We start from the raw sequence: 20,365 nt of genomic DNA on the forward strand, positions 1-20,365 counted from the left end.
CAACCACCTTTAATTTAAGCTGATATTCGTTAGTTATACTAGCGTTTTCGCAGTTTCCCCTTTAAAAACCAGCCGTTTTGCTGGATGTTTTGCCCCGTAGTCTGGCCAAGGGGGCGTGTTCCATCGGGAAAGTGACGTCAATGCATACCCTCTATAGACTGAACACGTAATACACACGCGCCCAACACCATCGTTTTCACAGATTCCCGTTTTTGTACGTTTACAAAACGCTGTTGTCCTGTAAACAGCATAAAAAGTTTTCTGGTTTTTGTTGAAAACATTGGCGTGTAAATGGCCCCTCAGTGTTTAGCTGCTGGTGAGCAGGGCGAAGGGAAAGCGAAGAAGTGTGAGCCCCCTGCTGGGTGAACAATTCACACCTCTCCACAATAACATCGGTACAGAGATAAAACGGACAGCCCGACTAAAGCTTTTTTCATAGTAAACCACCATATACAACTGCCACAATACAATTATAACATTTAAACCTAGTAGGCTAGGTAAAAAAAGAGAAATACTTATGGAAAAACTTATGAACTACTTTCATATGAGCCATTAACCACTACTGTCAAGTGTGACATCAAAAATAAATTCAATGCTGAACATGGGCACCCCCAAAACAGGTGGAAATTCTATTTTTTTTGGCCTCTGGTAAAAGAGTTAAGAGCATAGTGGTAGCACAGTTGGAGTGATAACCCACCTCTGCCAATGATCAGGTCAATGTGGTAACAATAACACATCTCTTTGTGGAAGTGGAGGAATCGAAAATCTCCCCATAGTGGACAGAATGGCCAGAAGTAGAGGGTTTAACACCAGGGGTAGACGATCTTTACCCTGACCATTACTGGTGATGTTGTTACCAGGATATTTACTAATGACTGAAAAATATGCTTTGATCTAGTTAGTTACATGACATTGGAATGCAATAACATACAGTATGACTTTAGAAGATATCATTGCGTATCTCAATGTAGATGACTACAACTCAACCGGAATTGAAGAATTTCAGCCATTCATATCCTTCACATTCACAGTAAACTGTCCACGTAAAAAAAAAGAGGCTCAAGGACATTACTTGGAACACTGACATTGGTAACCATTCAAACAGCTTAGCTGAAAGTTCCTATATTCATAAAACTATGTGGATCTTTGTTTGGACCTCTTTACTTCAACTTTATCATCCTCATGCTGACAAGCACAGGCATGTACAGACAAGCACACTGTATACACAAGAGCTCTATTTGACTTGGATTTCCCAGCCTCTACATTACAGATCATTCATTTACAGGGGGTATCTATTTATTTTCTGTGAACTAAATCGAATACCTTCAGTGCAGTTAACACATTAACAAACAAACATCTCATAGAGCGACTTCAAAATCAATTCAATCAATTTGCCTAGAATGTTTTAATGTGTAATGTGTCATTAACTGTAATTATACCAAATTCTGACTGCTAAAACAATTACATTTATTGTGCATAAAAAAAAAAAGTTAGAAGTGAAACGGGACCTACATTTGATTTTTTATCTCTAAAGGATGACGAATTTAAGTTTTTCTATCCGTGAAGACATACCTTACACTCATACATCCACTGGTGTGTTCAAGAGCCCGATGAACTTGTTTTACCCTACCACCATTGTCTGCTATTATCTTTATAGCCCTGGTACGTGTTGCGTGACTTTTTATTTTTATTCTGCACAGAGCTTCAAGCAAAGTTTAAACTTTAATTAAGTTGCTTAATGATTTGGAATGTAATATTTTCTGAATATGAATTTTTTTTAATGACTTTCAAATTACTAACTGCTGAAAGGTAAACAAAAACAAAAAAAAATGGCAATTTTCCTTACTCTTGGTGTAGCACTTTACTAACACTTCATCTCTTATATGTGTGAAACCCACCACCTACTGTTTAACACTGGCTTACTTTACACTTTCAGCCAGGCAAGACTTATAGTGTGCAATAACTCCTTCTCTAGTGATAACCACTGACTCTGAGTCATACAACGGTTTAACTGCCCTCTTAATACGGATAGAGTAGTAATGGCTAATTGTGATAAAAGCCTTTCCTTGTAAGTAACAGTTGTACAGAGAGTGTTGTGGGGCCAAAAAAGGGGGTCTGCGACATGTTACAGAATTTTATAGCAGAGGAAATGAGATCAGTGTATGGTGAGAGAGAGCCTCTACTCTTCCTCTTTTTTAGCTGCTGGATTATGATCGTTGGCTTCGTTTTGTGTGTGTGTGTGTGTGTGTGTGTGTGTGTGTGTGTGTGTGTGTGCGTGCGCGCATATGTGTGTGTCTGTGTGCATGTGCATGTGTGTCTGTGTGTGTGCTTTTTCAAGTGCTGCTTCAAGCTGTGACATTATAATTTCCTGATTAGTTAATAAAGATTATCTATTATCTGTACATGTGTGCTTTGTGTGTGTATTTGTGCATAACACATGTAACGGTCTATGCCAGAAGAAGAAGTGAAACAGATGTTTTGGGATGCTTATTTTCTTGCCCAAGCTTATTCATGTTCTTTCTCCCTCTCTCTCTCTCTCTCTCGCGCTCTCTCTCTCTCTGTCTATATATATATTGTATATATATTGTGTATATACACATATATATATATATATATATATATATATATATATATATATGTATGTATGTGTATATATATATATATATATATATATATATATATATATATATATATATATATATATATATATGTATATATATATATATACACGCACACACGCACACACACACACACACGTACATACACTGATCAGCCATAACATTAAAACTAAGTACAGGCGATGTGAATAACGTTGATTATCTCGTTACAGTGGCACATGTTAAGGGGTGGTATACTGTATATTAGGCAGCAAGGGAACAGTCAGTTCTCAAAGTTGATTTCTTGGAAGCAGGAAAAATGGGCACGTGTAAGGATCTGAGCGACTTTGACAACGGCCAAATTGTGATGGCTAGACAACTGGTTTAGAGCATCCACAAAACAGCAGTTCTTGTGTGGTGTTCCTGGTATGCAGTGGTTAGTACCTACCAAAAGTGTTCCAAGGAAGGACAACCGGTGAACCGTGACAGGGTCATGGATACGCAAGGGTCATTGATGCGTGTTGGGAGCGAAAGCTAACCCGTCTGGTCCGATCTCACAGAAGAGCTACTGTAGCAGAAATTGCTGAAAAAGTTCATGCTGGCTATGATAGAAAGGGGTCAGAACACACAGTGCATCGCAGTATATATATATGTATATGTGTGTGCGCGTGTATGTGCGTGTGTGTGTTGATACTTCCTGTTTGGAAACTACTGTAAAACACATATTTCCAGGATGTATTGTGTAATCACTTTGCGTGTGCTTTTTGTAGGTGAAGGTTGTCGATGTGGTATCTGAAAGTGTTTCTCTCTGTCCTCATCAATCTCCCTCACTCTCACTCTCTCTCTCTCTTGGACTCAAGTGAGCCCCACTAAAGAGATTAAGGTGGTGTCGGCAGTGAGGCGCAGCAGTATGAGCAGTAGCTGTGGCAGCAGTGGTTATTACAGCAGCAGTCCCACTCTGAGTAGCAGTCCTCCTGTGCTCTGCAACCCCAAATCTGGTAAGAGAAATCCTTCAAAATCTGACTATTTTCACACTTATAGAACAATCAGTGAATCATATTGCTTCATAGATAGGTAAAAGTTCTGTATTTAAAGCTTGGTGGGAGGTTTTGGACACATATGTTATACAGCATCAAGTTCCAAATAAGGTTGGCTTCACACTAAGCTTATGGTATCAACCTAGCCAACTAACCTTTGGCAAGTCAGAAAACACATGGCTTGTATAACAAAGTATACAGAAGACACAGTTTGGGTAATAAAAATACACACAGAAAGAGACCAGAAAAGAGTGAGTGTTTTATTCACTGTCTTTCGACTAACTTGCAAGCGCTCTACCATCAACCTCAAAGTAGCACACTGAGAGATCACAGCAGATCAACCCAAACATTACCGACTAGGTCACTCTGCTTCCTCTGGATGCTGTGGTTTGATTGTGCAGAACAAGCGCAGTGTGTACACTGTGTGTCAGCAATCACGGTGGTGATATATGACTGACTTCAGACGTGCAAAGTATCCATTTCAGGGAACCATGTGCACACATATTCACATAATCATTTACACTTAAGTGTAATTTAATGTAATTGAATGTAATTTAATGTGGCCAATCCACCTACCCGCATGTTTTTGTGAGGAAATTGGGGAACCCGGAGGAAACCTACACAGACAGGGTTAAACATGTGAAACGCCACACAGGCAGTACCTCAAACTCGGGAATTAGTTTCAGAACTGACCGGCCACATAACTAATATCAGTGAACCATGTCTAGGAATTGTAATCTAGTAACCTCAAAGCATTCAGCCATTCAGCCATAGCTGCCTGGGTGGGTCAGGAGGGTGTTATTATGTTTGCTTTCAGGCCATAAAAGTCATATTAGCACATCCCATTCTGTTCTACTGCATTGTAATTGGGTAATGAAAATGTTGACAGAAATCCCAAGTGTAATCGGTCTCTTTTCCCCCATAAACGACTTCCTTTCCTGTCTGAAATTCTGCCAAACTTTGGAGCCTGGGCCTCCTGTTAAACAGTGTTGCTGATTTTGCTCTGAATTGTTGCACAGTTTACTGTGGCATTTGCGTAGGTTAGAAAATATGTAGTGGAGCTGGAAAGATATTACATGAAAGTTTATTTTTTCTAGACCTATGGTGAGGAAATCTTTGGTATGGTCTGGCTGTCAGCTGCCTTAATAAATGCACACAGCTTTTTCTCTGTCCCCTGCTCGTTCTTTATCTCTATCTTAATGCGTGCATTACAGCTTCTTGAACTCTACAGAGGCAGTGTGTTAAATCTGGATCTCTCTGTGTGTGTGTGTGTGTGTGTGTGTGTGTGTGTGTCTGGCAAGCACATTCAGTCCCTGAAAGGCAAAGAGCACAGCCAGCAGGCAAAGACTCAGGACTGAAGACTTTCCACAGACACAGACACACACACACACACACACACACACACACATCAAATTTGACCATGAGCCTGACCACATGGCTCTCCAAGCAGGCTTAAAGCATAAAGGTTGCCACAAGTGTGACCATGGGTTTATTAAAAAAAACGAACCGTCTTTTCACGACATGCCATTTCCTGCTCTCATATTAAATCTCTGGAAAGGAAAAGGGAGGGAAGGCAAATTTCCCACGAGACAAAATCGATTCGCCGTCCTCTACTTAAGTGCATTTCAAGCAAAGATTATGGTGTTTGGTTGGGGGAAAAAAGCAGCTCTTTAATGCTGATTGCTCAGACACTGCACTGTACTTCTTGTAAACCTTTGACATGAAATAGCAATGCAGTTGTGTGTGTGTGTGTGTGTGTGTGTGTGTGTGTGTGTGTGTGTGTGTGTGTGTGTGTGTGTCAGAGAGAGAGAGAGAGCATGTGAGTGAATGTGTGCCTCGGTTCGGTTTGGCAGCCATGCTCCCTTTTTCTGATTGGTCATTGGCTTTTCTGTTCCTCCAATCCCAGTGTGCCCCAGATCTCCACCCATAATTAATAAGAACTAAATAAACACTTCAAATCTAAAAGTGTGCTTCAGCTCCTTCAAAGCTGGGATTGCAAACTTATGAACTTATACAGCATAAGCAATTTTAGAACAGCTATACACTTATACACTTAAAGAACCCAGGCTCAAGTCTAGCATTATGAGGAGAGTAAGAGAACAGACATATTCTTCTTTTACTGATTTACTTATAAACACGCATTTCCTACATTTTACAACACACAGCGCTGTCCTGTTTTGGTCCTGACAGTACAGATCAGACCGTTCTACATGGGTTGTGCATCAAGTCAGAGTGAAACAGTGTGGAAAATTGATGAATGTACGATTTGATATAAGGATTTTGGTACAACAACTTGGTTTCAGTTACACATATTCAAAGAGGACTTCCTTAAGTACAAGCCAAAAGTCACACTCTTAGGGAAAAAAAAAAGTTAAATGTACAGACCCTTCTTTATGCGCCCCTCTATGTAGGACCCTTCAACAATATGGTTCTGTGTTAAAAACTATTCCAAATTGAACCCTTTTTATAAAGCTATGAACCCATAAATATCTAACGTAAATATGAACAACCTGTAAAATAGATCGATTTTAAATTTTTTATTTTCGAAAAAACAAATACATACATAGGCATAAATGTAACTAATTATAGTTATCTTACGAGTAAGTTTAAGCTTGGTTTGTGAATTATTTTAAGATCACCCATGCATCCATTTTCATTCCACCTATCAATATCTCGGGGCACGAGGCGGTGCACACCCTGGACCGGGTGCCAATCCATCGCAGGACACAATCACGCACACGTTCACACACTACAGGCAATTAGGAAATGCTAATCAACCTAGAGTGCATGTCATTGGACTGGGGGAGGAAACCGGAGTACCCAGAGGAAACCCCGAAGCACGGGAAGAACATGCAAACTCCACACACACACACAGGGTGGAGGCAGGATTCAAATCCTCAACCCCAGAAATGCAAGGAAACAGTGCTAACCACTAAGTCACCATGTCCCCCTTGTTTTAAGATAATGAAAAATCTAACTTTTTTTCTTCCAAAGTTACAGTAAATGCAACAGTGTGAGCTGATAAACTGGCTTTCTAAGAGTATTGTTGCTATCCCTTTTTTATGGGCGAAAACAATCACAATAAAGTATCAGACAGATATCAGAGCTTGAACTGGATCTGCTATGACCAGCAATAGGAAGTATCAAAGTCTAATTACTTTTCTTTTAGAATTTTTCTTTCACCATATACTTTCAAACATGTGCCATTTCTCTATAATCCAATTTGTAAAGTTATGACTTGTTAGAATCCGTCAGTTTCAACTAGTTGACCCTGACTAATCTAAAATTTGAAAGAAGTGACTTTATCTGCTGCTTTGTGTTTATCAAGCAGTTTATATAGTGACTGCTAGCTATTAGCAGAGTTATTATTATGCTAGCTAACACTGTGGCAGACTTTTCTCTTTTTTTGTGAATCTTTTTTGTACAGTTACATACATGCTTGCAGAGTTTATACATTTCTAATTGAGTGGAGATTATAAAGCTGTATCTTTTATTAAAGTATACATTTAGATAAGTAGTTGCACATAGCTGGCTGTGACACGCTCATTAGATAACTATTATCACCAGGAACAGATCCACCACACCCTATAACAGCCTGCATTTCTCTCTCTCTCTCTCTCTCTCTCTCTCTCTCTCTCTCTCTCTCTCTCTCTCTCTCTCTCTCTCTCTCTTTCTCTGTGTGTGTGTGTGTGTGTGTGTGTGTGTGTTTGTGTTTCACTCAGTGCTGAAGAGACAAGTAAGCCCAGAGGAGCTGCAAACTCCAGGAGGCCCCTTCATAAAGAAGACATTCACTGTAAGTCACACACATTTCGGAAAACCACAAATAATGCACATTTTAAGGCTCACACACACATTATTCACTCCGAAGAAAATCTTTTCTAAGGTGTGACATAGAACCAGAGCAGTATTAGACTGTTGTGAAATACAGCAGTTTACATGGAGTGATTAAGTCAGTTCATGATAAACAGGTTCTATAGAAAGTGCTCCTCAGTTTTACAAAATGTAAAAAAGAATTCACATTTTTTCATGTTTCACTATAATTAAATTCGATCTATCTATCTATCTATCTAACTCTCTGGGATCCAATTACAGTATCTGGATCACTATCTGTTTGGTGCTCCAAATATGTGTATCTGTAGTGGGATTTGAACCTGAAGTGGCCTAACCTGATTTTTAAAAAAAAAATTTTTAAGGAAATTAAATCCTACCACTTTTTCTTTTTAAATGAACCCTACCAGTATGACCTAGGAAACACTGGAAGACACTGGGAGCAGGGAAAAACAAAGAAATGTAATGTAAAAACATGCACTGTGTGTATGGTGTTTGAATTCTGGCTCTGACAGTTCCTCAACCTCAGCTATATCACTCGAATTCATACAGTAATTGGTCTCAACTAAAGATGTGTGTGGGACTGTTTTTAAATCTCATCGTGCAGTTATTATTTTAGGTTATACTTGACTGTAATGTTTTCTAACAAATTTATTTGCTCAACTTAGTTGCTTAATTCAAACCACCACAACCCTGACCAGATAGTTACAAAGGATCTTCTATCTATCTCTTTATCTGTCAATATCAGTATGCATTAGCTATGCACTGTTATGTTTCGGTCAGTCTTCTGTGCATGTTACTAGTACATTAAGCTTTAAGCTTCAGTGAAAGCACTGTACATAACTGTTATTTAACTGATTGTGTGTTCAGATCATAGGTGATGCAGTGGGCTGGGGTTTCGTGGTCAGAGGAAATAAACCCTGCCACATCCAGGCTGTTGACCCCAGTGGACCTGCTGCTGCAGCAGGGATGAAGGTAATGTGAGCAACCTGGAGAGAACTTAGATTAATATTAGTAATAGAATGAAATACTAAAGCATGAGCCTCATAACAGTCCAAAAGCCTAGAAAAAGGTGGCAGATATAAATTCGAAAAAAAAGAAGTGTGCATAATTTTATTATTATTTTATTATTATAATTTTGCCCTGTGGCTTTCTCAGCTTGCTGGATTTAGTCAAATTTCCTTAGATAACCCAGTCACTGTGTGTGTGTGTGTGTGTGTGTGTGTGTGTGTGTGTGTGTGTGTGTGTGTGTGTGTGTGTGTGTGTGCACGCAAAGGTCTAATGGAAATTTATGTTTCTGCAACTGCATAACTTCCCCTTTAGCCTTCAATTTGAATGTTTATTACATGAGAGCATGTTTGCAGACTACAACAACACACTATGTGCTTTGTTTGCACACACAGTCAGTAAACTGTAGCCATCCTGGTGTACCTGTGTTTCCAAAAGGACCTTTTGGGGACCTTTTTGCATATTTCACAGTTATTATTGCCATTTTGAGAAAAGTGCTTCTAATTGTGAGACTAAAGTACTGTTAAAGATCCTAAAGAATTACTTCCTATAGTTTTACACAGGACATACAACTTCAAAATGCTCCTGTGCATCGTTGACTCGGGGGTACTGAACTAATCAATCAGTCTCTCCAGGATTTTGCAGTTTTGCAATCTCAGAAATGAGCGCAAAATCAAGGAAACCCCGCAATATTTGGACGAGCTTGCAATTTTTCAAAATCACCGCAGATTTCCCGCAGATTTGGGCCAAGGTGCGTCCTATGACATCATCACAACGCGCATTCAGCCAAAGCCTTCTTCGATTCACGTGCTTCGAACATGAATACAGCTAAAAGCTCTCATTTACCAGCAAACACCACTGAGAAAGACCGTGTAAAACAATTTCACGCAGTTGCAATTTCTCCAATTCAAGTTCTTTCCCACAAAAAAAAAGAACAAAAATGTCCGTAAATTTCATCGCAGATTTTGAAAAAAGATGCAGCAAACCTTGTGATCGAATCTTGGTGGCTGTACAAAAACAAACTGTGGTGAAGCAAATCAGTTCGTTCACATGGAATCGATGTACACATTTGAAACAAGTCAATTCAACAGCCAAAGGGAGTACAAATGTTACACGACAAAAAGGTTCATTGAAATTTCTTGATTCAGTTGTGTACATCAGTTGCACTCAAATGAAATATGTTACTTCAACATACAGTAAACTCATCTTTGACACTGAACTTGTTAAGTTAACTTGTTGATCCATTGGAATTGATTTACATGAACACAGTTTTTCAATGCAGTTTTGCTTCATTCGTTTTGCTACAGCTAACATGATTAATAAAAACTATATTTAATCTTACACAGACAGTCACCTGAGCTCTGGTTCAAACCTAGATGCTGGTGGGGTCAGGCAGCCTCGCTACTCACTGCACCACCGATAACCTAAATAACCATTTAATACTAGGGCAATGGATCACACTCACACTATATAACTGAGTATTTTTGTGTAGACATTAGCAGCATGTGTCTTTTTGAGGTAGACCTGCATGCAAGCTCCAAATACCGAAGTACATTTAAATTTACATTTATTCATTTAGCAGACGCTTTTATCCAAAGCGACTTACAATTGAGAAAATACAAGCAAAGCGATATATCAAGCAGAGAACAATACAAGTAGTGCTACTGTGCAAGATCCGTTAATTGAGTTCCAGAAGAAGCAAAGTGCGCAGAGTAGAGGTGTAAGTGCCAGAGTAATTTATTTATTTATATATATATTTATTTATTTATTTATTATGGGTTGGTTAGGTGTTCACGGAAGAGGTGGGTCTTTAGCTGTTTTTTGAAGATGGTGGAAGTACTTAGCGAATAACAAATTGGTCAGGTTACTCGTTATTTTACGAACGGGTTTACGTACTACGTTAGGTATGAAGGGTTTCGGGAAACACATGTTAATTAAAGAATATTCTTACGAATGAGATAAAGAAGGACTTAACGTTACGAACACTTCAAAACCCACCCGCGGGGTCAGTTATGTGTATCCCTGAACATCTGGGACGGACATGTGATTTGGATGATCGCATTTCTAAGTTACCACTTATTCGAGCAGACTAAACTAGTACTAAACTGCACTTGTCGCTGGGGTGGTACGTGTTTTGTACTTTTAATATGTATTTTTCTGCTTGGAATGTGTATACAGTGTAATTTTAAAATGGGCATAAATGGACCTTTTAGGGTAAACCTTTAAAGGCACACTATATGCACCTATCTAGATTTTTTTTTTTTTTTAAACATAATAAACACACAAAAAGATGTACGCTTGATGGTACTACCCAAGCGACACAGGTTTGTATCTTTTTTTTCCTGAGTGAAATGCATGTGAACCCGTGTGAAGCAGTGAAATAGCCCAAGGCAAGTTATAAGATTACTTGGATATTCTTTCACACTCGTATATCCTACCATAACATCTGATAACAGCATATTGGTTAACTTCTGCAGAACAATGTATCTGATTTGTTTTTCTTCCTGGTATCATATGAGGAAAAACCTTAACACTCTCTGAAATAAAAGTACCTAAAAAAAGTTTTTGAAGTTCTGTAACTTGAGGAATCCTATAGGAAGTAATTCTTTAGGATCTTTAACAGTATCACATAGGAGAAGCATTTTTGTTCAAAAATGACAATGAATGACCCAAAAAAAAAAAAAAAAAAAAAAAGGAAACTACATTTTTTCTTCAGAACATCCTTCATGCTTGGAGTAGTTTTGGGCCGATTTTTACATTTCCAGATACACCACAATCCTGATCAGGATAAAGCAGTTATTGAAAGTGAGTGAGCGATTGAGTGAATAAATAAATACATTTAAAAGATAAGTAAAAGAAAGAATGGATAGAGAAGCACAGGTTTTTTTTTTGTTATCCAACCCAGTCACGTGTAGAAAAATTAGAGACATTTAAAAAAGAAAAACAACTTTTCCTTGCTGTGTTTTGTTTATCTTGCTGTAAATCCAGTTTTAGTGTACTGTCGAACATCCACCTCTGTTTTTTCCTGTTAAGAACTGGCCAGCTATTTCTGGGGAATTGTAGTCATTATGCAACACTATTCACTGACTTTATCAACGTATATGTCTGAAGAAGAAGACAAATAAACTGCAAAAAGATTTGGCATATTTCTTTATAAAAGCAACAAATGGAAAAGAAAGGGTTAATTGATCTGGCACTGAAGGCAGTCTGCCTTGTTCTCCAGCTGTGGTTCTTGACATTAACCCTCTGTGTGACAGTCTTGGGATTACAGCTGGAGCTGTGCCAAGTAAAGCAGCTCAGCATTTTGATGTAATTACTGTGAGAGTCTAACATTCCTGCTCACACACAAATTAGGACCAGTTTATCACACTGACTTCCCTGTTCTCAGCATACTGTTCCTTCGGGTTAAAGTTTCCGTGTTGTTCATGGGTTGTCGAAAGATCTCGTCTGACATTACATCTTGCTAATTAAACATGTTAAGAAGAATTGCATTTAAAATTACATTGTCATAGACTGCAAGCTTTTTTTAGACTGTCCTTAATCTGGTATTCTGTTTGTTTTCCCTTCCTCTTCTGCTTTCCGTTGCTGAGCTAGCATACACCGAGACCCATTAAATATACACTAGATATGGCCAAAAGTATGTGGACACCTGACCATCACACCCAAATGTGCATCTTCCCCAAACTGTTGCCACAAAATTGGAAGCACACAATTGTCTAGAGTGTCTTTGTATGCTGTAACGTTACAGTTTCCCTTCACTGGAACTAAGAGGTGCAATCCTGTTCCAGCATGACAATGCCCCTGTGCACAAAGTGAGGTCCATGAAGACACAGTTTGCCACGGTTGGAGTGGAAGAACTCGAGTGTCCTGCACAGAGCCCTGACCTCAACCCCATTGAACACCACTGGGATGAACTAGAACACTGACTGCATCCCAGGCCTCCTCATCTGACATCACTGCCTGACCTCGCTAATGCTCTCATGGCTGAATGAACACAAATCCTCACTGCAATGCTCCAAAATCTAGTGGAAAGCCTTCCCAGAAGACTGGTGGTTTTTATAACAGCAAAGGGGGATTAAGTCTGAATTGGGATGTTCAACAAGCCATATGAAATTGATGGTCAGGTGTCCACAACCTTTTGGCCATATGGTGTATTTGTATCATATGATATACAGTAAATAGATCTATAATCTATAATCTCTCTCTCTCACTCTCAGTAATCACGATGGGGCAATTATTTTTTTCACAGCTATACTCATCAAAAAAGAAATGTCCCTTTTTCAGGAGACTGTATTTTAAATCTAATTTTGTAAACTTTGCAGATCTTTATTGGAAAGGGTTTAAACGAGGTTTTTCATGCTTGTTCAATGAAGCATAAACAATTATTACACATGCACCTGTGGAACAGTCTTTAAGACATGAACAATTTACAGGCTTTAGGCAATTAAGGTCACAGTTACAATAACTTAGGACACTAAAGAGACCTTTCTACTGACTCTGAAAAACACCAGAAGAAAGATGTCTAGTGTTCCTGCTCACCTGCGTGAACATGCCACAGGCCTGCTGCAGGGAGACATGAGGACTGCGGAAGTGTCCAGAGCAATAAACTGCAATGTCTAATGTAAAACTCCTAAGACAGTGCTACAGGGAGACAGGAAGGACAGCTGATCGTCCTTGCTGTGGAAAATTAAATGTAACCGTGTGTGCCCCCCAGACGTGATCGAGAACTTGTGAATGCTTTGGTGGAAGAGTGGAGTAACATCTCACAGCAAGAACTGACAAATCTGGTGCAGTCCATGAGGATGAGATGCACTGTAGTACTTAAAGCAGCTGGAGGACACACCACATACTGACTGTTACTTTTAATATCATGTACTCACATGGTCATAAATTACTTTAACAAGAACCATTTCAATATTTCAAAAAGTGTCATTAAAACCTATTAAATCTATCTCAATGTTATCTGTAGACATTCTTGTTCCAGTTGCGTTTTGACTGACATGTATAATTATGAAATATGTCATTTATTATGCTTAACTTGGTCTTTTTTAACAAGTTGATCTAGTTGTAACATCATATGTCTTCTAAAAGCCAACCATTAGTAAATTCTTTGCCAATTATTTACGTTAACACATTAATCATCAGTTCTACTGGTTGACTCATTGGCTCGTCCTCTGTTCTCCAGGTGTGTCAATTTGTGGTGTCGGTCAATGGGCTGAATGTGCTGAATCTGGACTACAAGACCGTCAGTAACCTCATCCTCACAGGACCCAAGACTGTAGTCATGGAGGTCATGGAAGAGGTATAATGTTAAACATGAGTTCTTTAACCCATTCTTCTTATTTTCTTTCTTTCTCTATCAATCAGTCACTTGTTTTCTCTCTCTCTGTTCATAGTGTCAGTGAAAGCTTTTGGTGGAATCTGCAGCAGAATGTTCTAGAGAAATGCCGAGATCCAGTCATCGGACGCTGTTGGTCTTATCAAGATTCATATAAAATTTGAGTTCAGTGACACTACTTCCTGTTTTTGAATCACATCAATCTCCAAGAGACTCATTATGAGGACATTATGACGACAGAGGGGAAAAAGGGAATTGTGTCAAGTCGTGTCATTGTAACAAACTGTGTACAGGTTGGAGAAATTGTTCTGCACAGATTATATGATTTATGATATGCTTCTTGAGTACGGGAATCCATTCCTAAACCTTTCGTGTGTAGCATTCAAGTGATGACCAAGAGCTTCATTCAGGCTTGAGCTAGGTTTAGGAGTAGCAGAGCGAGGTTAACAATAACACACTGTTGTGTTGCAGTGCTGCAGTGCAGTCATGCGTGGCTAACAAAGTGTGGATTCCACACATTTTCAGGGCTAAGTGTCAATAGGTCATATTTTGAGACACCCGAACGTTTTAAATTAGGATTTAAAAGGGATAAGCTTTACCTCGGCAGTGTCAGAAATATGTAGGGGTTTTTTTGTTTATTTTTTGCATCCATAAACTATAATGAAGAAAAATGTTGACATACAAAAAAAGAACATCACTTATATGTGATTTCTATATATCTGTGATTTTTGTAGGTAAATACAGGACCAATTTAAAACGTCGTCATGTAACAATTATTTACACTGCAAAAAATGTCGTCCTAGCAAGTTTGAATATAATCAAATTGAGCTAGTATTCCCTATTATAATAACCAAATATAAGATTATTAAACCTGTTTCTAAACTTTTTTTTAAAACAAATTTCAAACTTTAAATGTCTTATTTTATTAGCAGATAATTTTGTTTCAAGCTTGAAATTATTAAAACAATGTCTAATAGCATTCATAATCTTATATGTTGTTTATTGTACATTTATAATAAGAAATACTTGCAAGATATTTCCAAGATATTTCCACTTGCTAAGATGCCAATTTTTGCAGTGTAGTTACAGTGAAAGTGTCTTTTTCTTTTCTTCTTTATAATGTGAAACATACAGTAGCAATAGTGGTAACAATTTTATATTAAGGTTCCCGTACTTATTGCATTAATTAAAAGTAACATGTTAAACTTAGCATTAATAAGCCAAATAATTGTAACAAATGAATCTCACTGACTTTCAAATGTTAATTAAATACACCAGCATTGACTAATGTTTACTCAACCCACAAAATGAACTTTTACTGAACTCTGGTCTGCAGGTGTAAATACTGAAAGCTTTTTTCAGCCTCAGTCCTGAAATTTACTAGTTAACAACCACTAACATGTTGGTTCATATGACTCATTGTTGCCTTAATTTTACTCACTGGTTGTATGAACATTGATTAATGCATATGTTGATTATTTGGCTTATTTGATTTTGGCGTGTATTGGTTTCTAAAAAACATCACTTGATTCAAGTGTTAGCTAATTTGTTAAAGCTCATTAGTATAGTGTATTCATGCTGAAGACAAATTATGGTTTGTTCTTGTTACTAATGCATTAGTTCAGGAAACCTTAATGTAAAGGATTACTTCAATAATCTTATTGTGCTAAATATTAATAACAATATACGATAGCCATATTGTCTCATGTCTGTAACATGACAGAGTTTTAAAGAAAGATCAGTAATATAGTATTTGATGTCACTTGCCAAAGTATGCGAGTGTAATCTTCTAAGAAACGCACATTTTTAAGAATGATTTAGTGATTCTTAATGATTTTTAATCTTTAGGACATGAAGAGTGAAATTTGAATTGATCCAGTAGATTAGATTAAGTGTAAGTATTACGTTTCATACTTCTCTTAAACAAGGATAGTGATACCATCTAGTGAATTTCCACTGCCAGTCCATTTCAGGTTCATATTCCACATGTCACTTACAGTGGATTTGTACGTAATGATTTTCCTAGATGTATGGATAACACGACATGGAAGTATTGGTTTCACAGAATTTCGCATTGATGGTGCAGTGTTTTTGCCTTAATGCCATTTATTTTGCTGCTAACCCTCATAGCTGGTGATCAACTAACTCTCTTCACTAAACCTGGACACGTTTTGTCCCAAGAGCGCTCTGTGATACACATGTTTTACTGATTCTTACTGACAATCAGCTTTCTATTTCTGGGAGTAAGCACTCTACATATCTACCACGTTTTCCCTGCCACAAAGCTGGTATAAACAGAAAATGTACAGATACAGCATAGAAAATGTTTTACACACTAGAGGTGCGTCTGTCTGTGTAAGGAACATAAGCTGAAGGTACCACATATGTATTTTGAAAAACCATACTGTGTCTGTTGAAATGTTTTATTAAACACGTCGATTTAAATGAATTACAGAACTGTCTCTTGTTTCCAGCATTAATGTAGCAAAGCAGTTCCTGGTGGTTAAAGTGTGCTACTCTTCACCTTACTCTTGTTCAGTTGATTTTTTAAAAATCTTTTTTAAAACTCAAAATCATTTTTAATCTCCAGCTATAATATGATTTGTTGTGTGTTTTTATGCAATAAGTCCCCTCTAGATATTTCTCTCCAGTCAAGGTTTTTCAGGCCAAATGAACACTTAACACTGTCCAGAGATTAGCTAATGCTTCATGCTGATTACACCACAAGGAAAGAAATGGAGGACTAGCACCACCCTCTGGTCTAAAGGAAGTGCTGTGTTTACTTTATGATTATATTACAGTGCCAAAGGTACATCGTTTTGTAGAATTTTGTTTACTCAAATTTGATTGTGTAACTATTATAGTTATGTGGTTATGGTTGAAAAGTATTTATTATAAGCTCTACTTTGAAGAAGGGTGACCGAATTAAGGTGAGAACAAATTTACAGCTGAGTGTAAAAGGAAGAGGAAAAGTTCAATTTTATCATTTATTTACAATAAATAATACCGAGAGAATCGAGACAATAATGCAAAATCAAGAGAGAAATTATTTAAAAGAGGATTCAGGTGGAATTTAAAGAAACCTCTTTCAATCCGAATGCTGTTCAGAGGATGTTAAAGATTGGAGAAACATGGTGGGCATATGTTATTTGAGAATACTGACATAACAGTTAAGAAAAATGAGAACCTGTATTTGTATCTGTTTTGTTAAATTTTAACACTTTTTTTTTTTTTTTAATTGCAGTAAAAAATAGTAGGATGTGGGCAATTTAAGAAATCGAGAATCAGGTTGGGGCAGTTACTTTTTTCACAGCACTATATCTCATACTAAATCGTTTTAAATCTTCAAATGACTGGTTTCAAAATGATCAGCCACCCCAGGAGATATATATATATATATATATATATATATATATATATATATATATATATATATATATATATATATATATCTGTGTATCTGTGTATCTGTATATCTGTGAGAAAAAGTAATTGCCCCATTCTGATTTCTTCTGTTTTTGTGTAGATCTTGTACTAAATCGTTTTAGATCTTCAAATAAAATACAACACAAAACAAAGGCAACCTGAGTAAACACACTATACAGTTTTTCCATCCATCCATCCATCTTGTATACCGCTTATCCTTCCTTCAGTGTCACGGGGAAACCTGGAGACTATCCCAGGGAGCATTGGGCACAAGGCAGGGTACACCCTGGACAGGGTGCCAGTCCATCGCAGGGCACAATCACACACACACTCACACACCCATTCATACACTACGGACACTTTGGACATGCCAATCAGCCTACCATGCATGTCTTTGGACTGGGGGAGGAAACCGGAGTACCCGGAGGAAACCCCCACAGCACGTGGAGAACATGCAAACTCCGCACACACACAGGGCCACAGTGGGACTATACAGTTTTTATTATTGTTTATTTTATTGACGCAAAAAAGGTTATCTGACACCTATCACCCATGTGAAAAACTAATTTCCTCCTTAAACTTAAAATCTGGTTGTGGCACTTTTAGCAGCAATAACTGCAACCAAACACTTCTGATACCAAACCCTGGGATTCTCAGCAGCTTATATAAAACCCGGTTCATCAACCACTCATCGCCAGATTGTTCCGGCTTCAGTGCGGTACACTACCCACGCTACTGCCAGCGCTCCTGCGGCTCACTTCCTGCTACGCCCAGCACCGACTGCTTCCCTCGTGGTTCACCGGCACTGCGTCAGCTTTCACACCGCACTCACACCGCTTTCACACCGCCGAGGGCACTCAAGTCTGCTCCGGCTCAACCTCACTTTCCCTTCCCCGTGGCGCATCGGCTGAGACCTCGACTCTCCCGTGGTGGAAGCAGGTCCCAGTCCCGACCCCGACTGCACTTTGACGCAGTCCTTTTCATACACTCCAGCCTCTTCTTCACGTCAATAAATCCTGCTAATCTTCACTGTGTCTGTGTTCTGCATTTGGGTCCCCCAGTGTCTGTGTCCTTAACACTTTCACAGCACTGTGGTGGAATTTGGGCTCCGCTCTTTAAGACCGACTGAACACCAGACATTCTCCTTTAGGATTTTCTGGTAGAGAGCAGAATTCATGTTTCCCTCAATTATTCCAAGTTGCCCAGACTGTGAAGCAGCAAAGCATCCCCACACCATCACACTTCCACCACCATGATTGACCGTAGGTATAATGATCTTTTTGTGGAATTCTGTGTTTGGTTTACGCCAGATGTAACTTTTGGCCACACAGTTCCACTTTCGACTCATTAATCCACAGAACATTCTACCAAAAGGTTTGAGGATAATCAAAGTGTGTTTTGGCAAAATTCAGATGAGTCTTAATGTTCTTCTGGATTAGCAGTGCTTTTCACCTCACCACTCTTCCATGATGCCATTTTTGCCCAGTATCTTTCTGATAGTGGAGTCATGAACAGTGACTTATTGATGCATGAGAGGCCTGTAGGTCCTTTTGATATTGTGCTTGGCTCTTTTGTGACTGGATGAGTCATTGCTGTGCTCTTGGAGGAATTTTGGAAGGTCGGACACTTCTGGGAACGTTCATTACTGTGCTGAGTTTTTCCATTTGGAGATATCGGCTCTCACTGTGGTTCTTTGGAGTTCCAGAGCCTTTGAAATAGCTTTGTAACCCCAGACTGATTTATTTCAATCACCTTCATCATTTCTGGAATTTCTTTCAACTTAGGCATAGTGTGTTACTGTGTAAAACCTTTTAACCAACTTCATGCTGTTGATAAAGTTCTATTTAAGTGTTGATTTGATTGAACAGGGTTTGCAGTAATCAGGCCTGGTTGTGTCTAGTCCAACTGAACCCCATTATCAATGCAGTTTCATAGATTTAGGGAATTAATAACTATTGGAGCAAATACATTTTCACACAAGCCCAGTTGGTATTGGATAGCTTTTTTTGCTTCAATAAATAACTATCATTTAAAAACTGCATTTTGTGTTTACTCTGGTTGCCTTTGTTTTATCTTTGATTTTGTTTTAATTTATGAAACAATTTAGTATGAGATATACACAAAACCAGAAGAAATCAGGATGGGGCAAATTCTTTTTCACAGCACTGTACACACACACACACACACACACACACACACACACACACACACACACACACACACACACGAAACCTCGTCTTGGCCAATTGACTATACTTTGTACAGTTTGTGGAGAAATCTTTTGACTGAAATACTCATCTCAAATATATCAGCATTAAGCCAGTGTTATATAGGCTATACACCAGCGGGTAATAACCATCCAGTACATTACCAGAAGTATACCAGCTATATAGCATTTTGACCACAAGAGGTCACCAGCGTATTTCACCCAGAGAAAAATCTTCCCAGAAGCAAATTAGAAACTAGTTTTCTAGAGCAAATTGTCTTTTGTATATTTCAGAATACAGCAGTGATGTCACAAACCAGTTACAAGAAGCGTTTTAAAGCAATGCCAATGAATGTGTGAATGTGTGTATGCATGGTGCTCTGTGATGGACTGGCATTGCATCCAGGATTGAGTCTCCCACCTTGCACCCACTGCTTCCAGGATTGGCTCTGGATCCACCATGATCCTAATCATTATGTTTTGTATATATCAAAATATAGTGTCTGTGATGTCATAAACAAGTTTTTAAAGCAAATTATGTTTTGTATAGGGTTATGGTGGCTTAGTGGTGAGCACGTTTGCTGCACACCTCCAAGGTCGGGGGTTCGAGTCCCTCCGTGTGTGGAGTTTGCATGTTCTCAATGTGGTGCGGGGGTTTTCTCCTCCAGTCCAAAGACATGCATGGTAGGCTGATTGGCATGTCTAAAGTGTATGAATGGGTGTGTGTATGTGATTGTGCCCTGTGATGGATTGTCACTCTGTCCAGGGTGTATCCTGCCTTGTGCCTGATGCTCCCTGGGATAGGCTCCAGGTCCCTGTGACCCTGAAAAGGAGTAAGTGGTATAGAAGATGGATGGATGGATGGATGTTTTGTATATTCCAGAAAGCATATGTGATGCCAGAATAAATATCACAGAAACAGTGC

General features: G+C 38.6%; 1 protein-coding gene across 2 annotated transcripts in view; it reads left to right on the plus strand.

Annotated features, from left to right (window-relative positions):
- deptor (DEP domain containing MTOR-interacting protein) overlaps positions 1-16,257 on the plus strand; it is a 47,708-nt gene extending 31,451 nt beyond the window's left edge. The window contains exons 7-11 of one of the 2 annotated variants that reach the window (XM_017471001.3): positions 3,458-3,595; positions 7,357-7,427; positions 8,333-8,437; positions 13,656-13,772; positions 13,867-16,257. In XM_017471001.3, the coding sequence (XP_017326490.2) occupies positions 3,458-3,595; positions 7,357-7,427; positions 8,333-8,437; positions 13,656-13,772; positions 13,867-13,875 (440 nt within the window). In that variant the 3' untranslated portion in view covers positions 13,876-16,257. Of the gene's footprint in view, positions 1-3,457; positions 3,596-7,356; positions 7,428-8,332; positions 8,438-13,655; positions 13,779-13,866 lie in introns of those variants that run through there. The other variant, XM_017471011.3, reaches the window with a different exon arrangement.
- Positions 16,258-20,365: the final 4,108 nt, after the last annotated feature.

Source organism: Ictalurus punctatus, chromosome 1 (genome assembly GCF_001660625.3).
Source record: "Ictalurus punctatus breed USDA103 chromosome 1, Coco_2.0, whole genome shotgun sequence".
Lineage (NCBI taxonomy): Eukaryota > Metazoa > Chordata > Actinopteri > Siluriformes > Ictaluridae > Ictalurus > Ictalurus punctatus.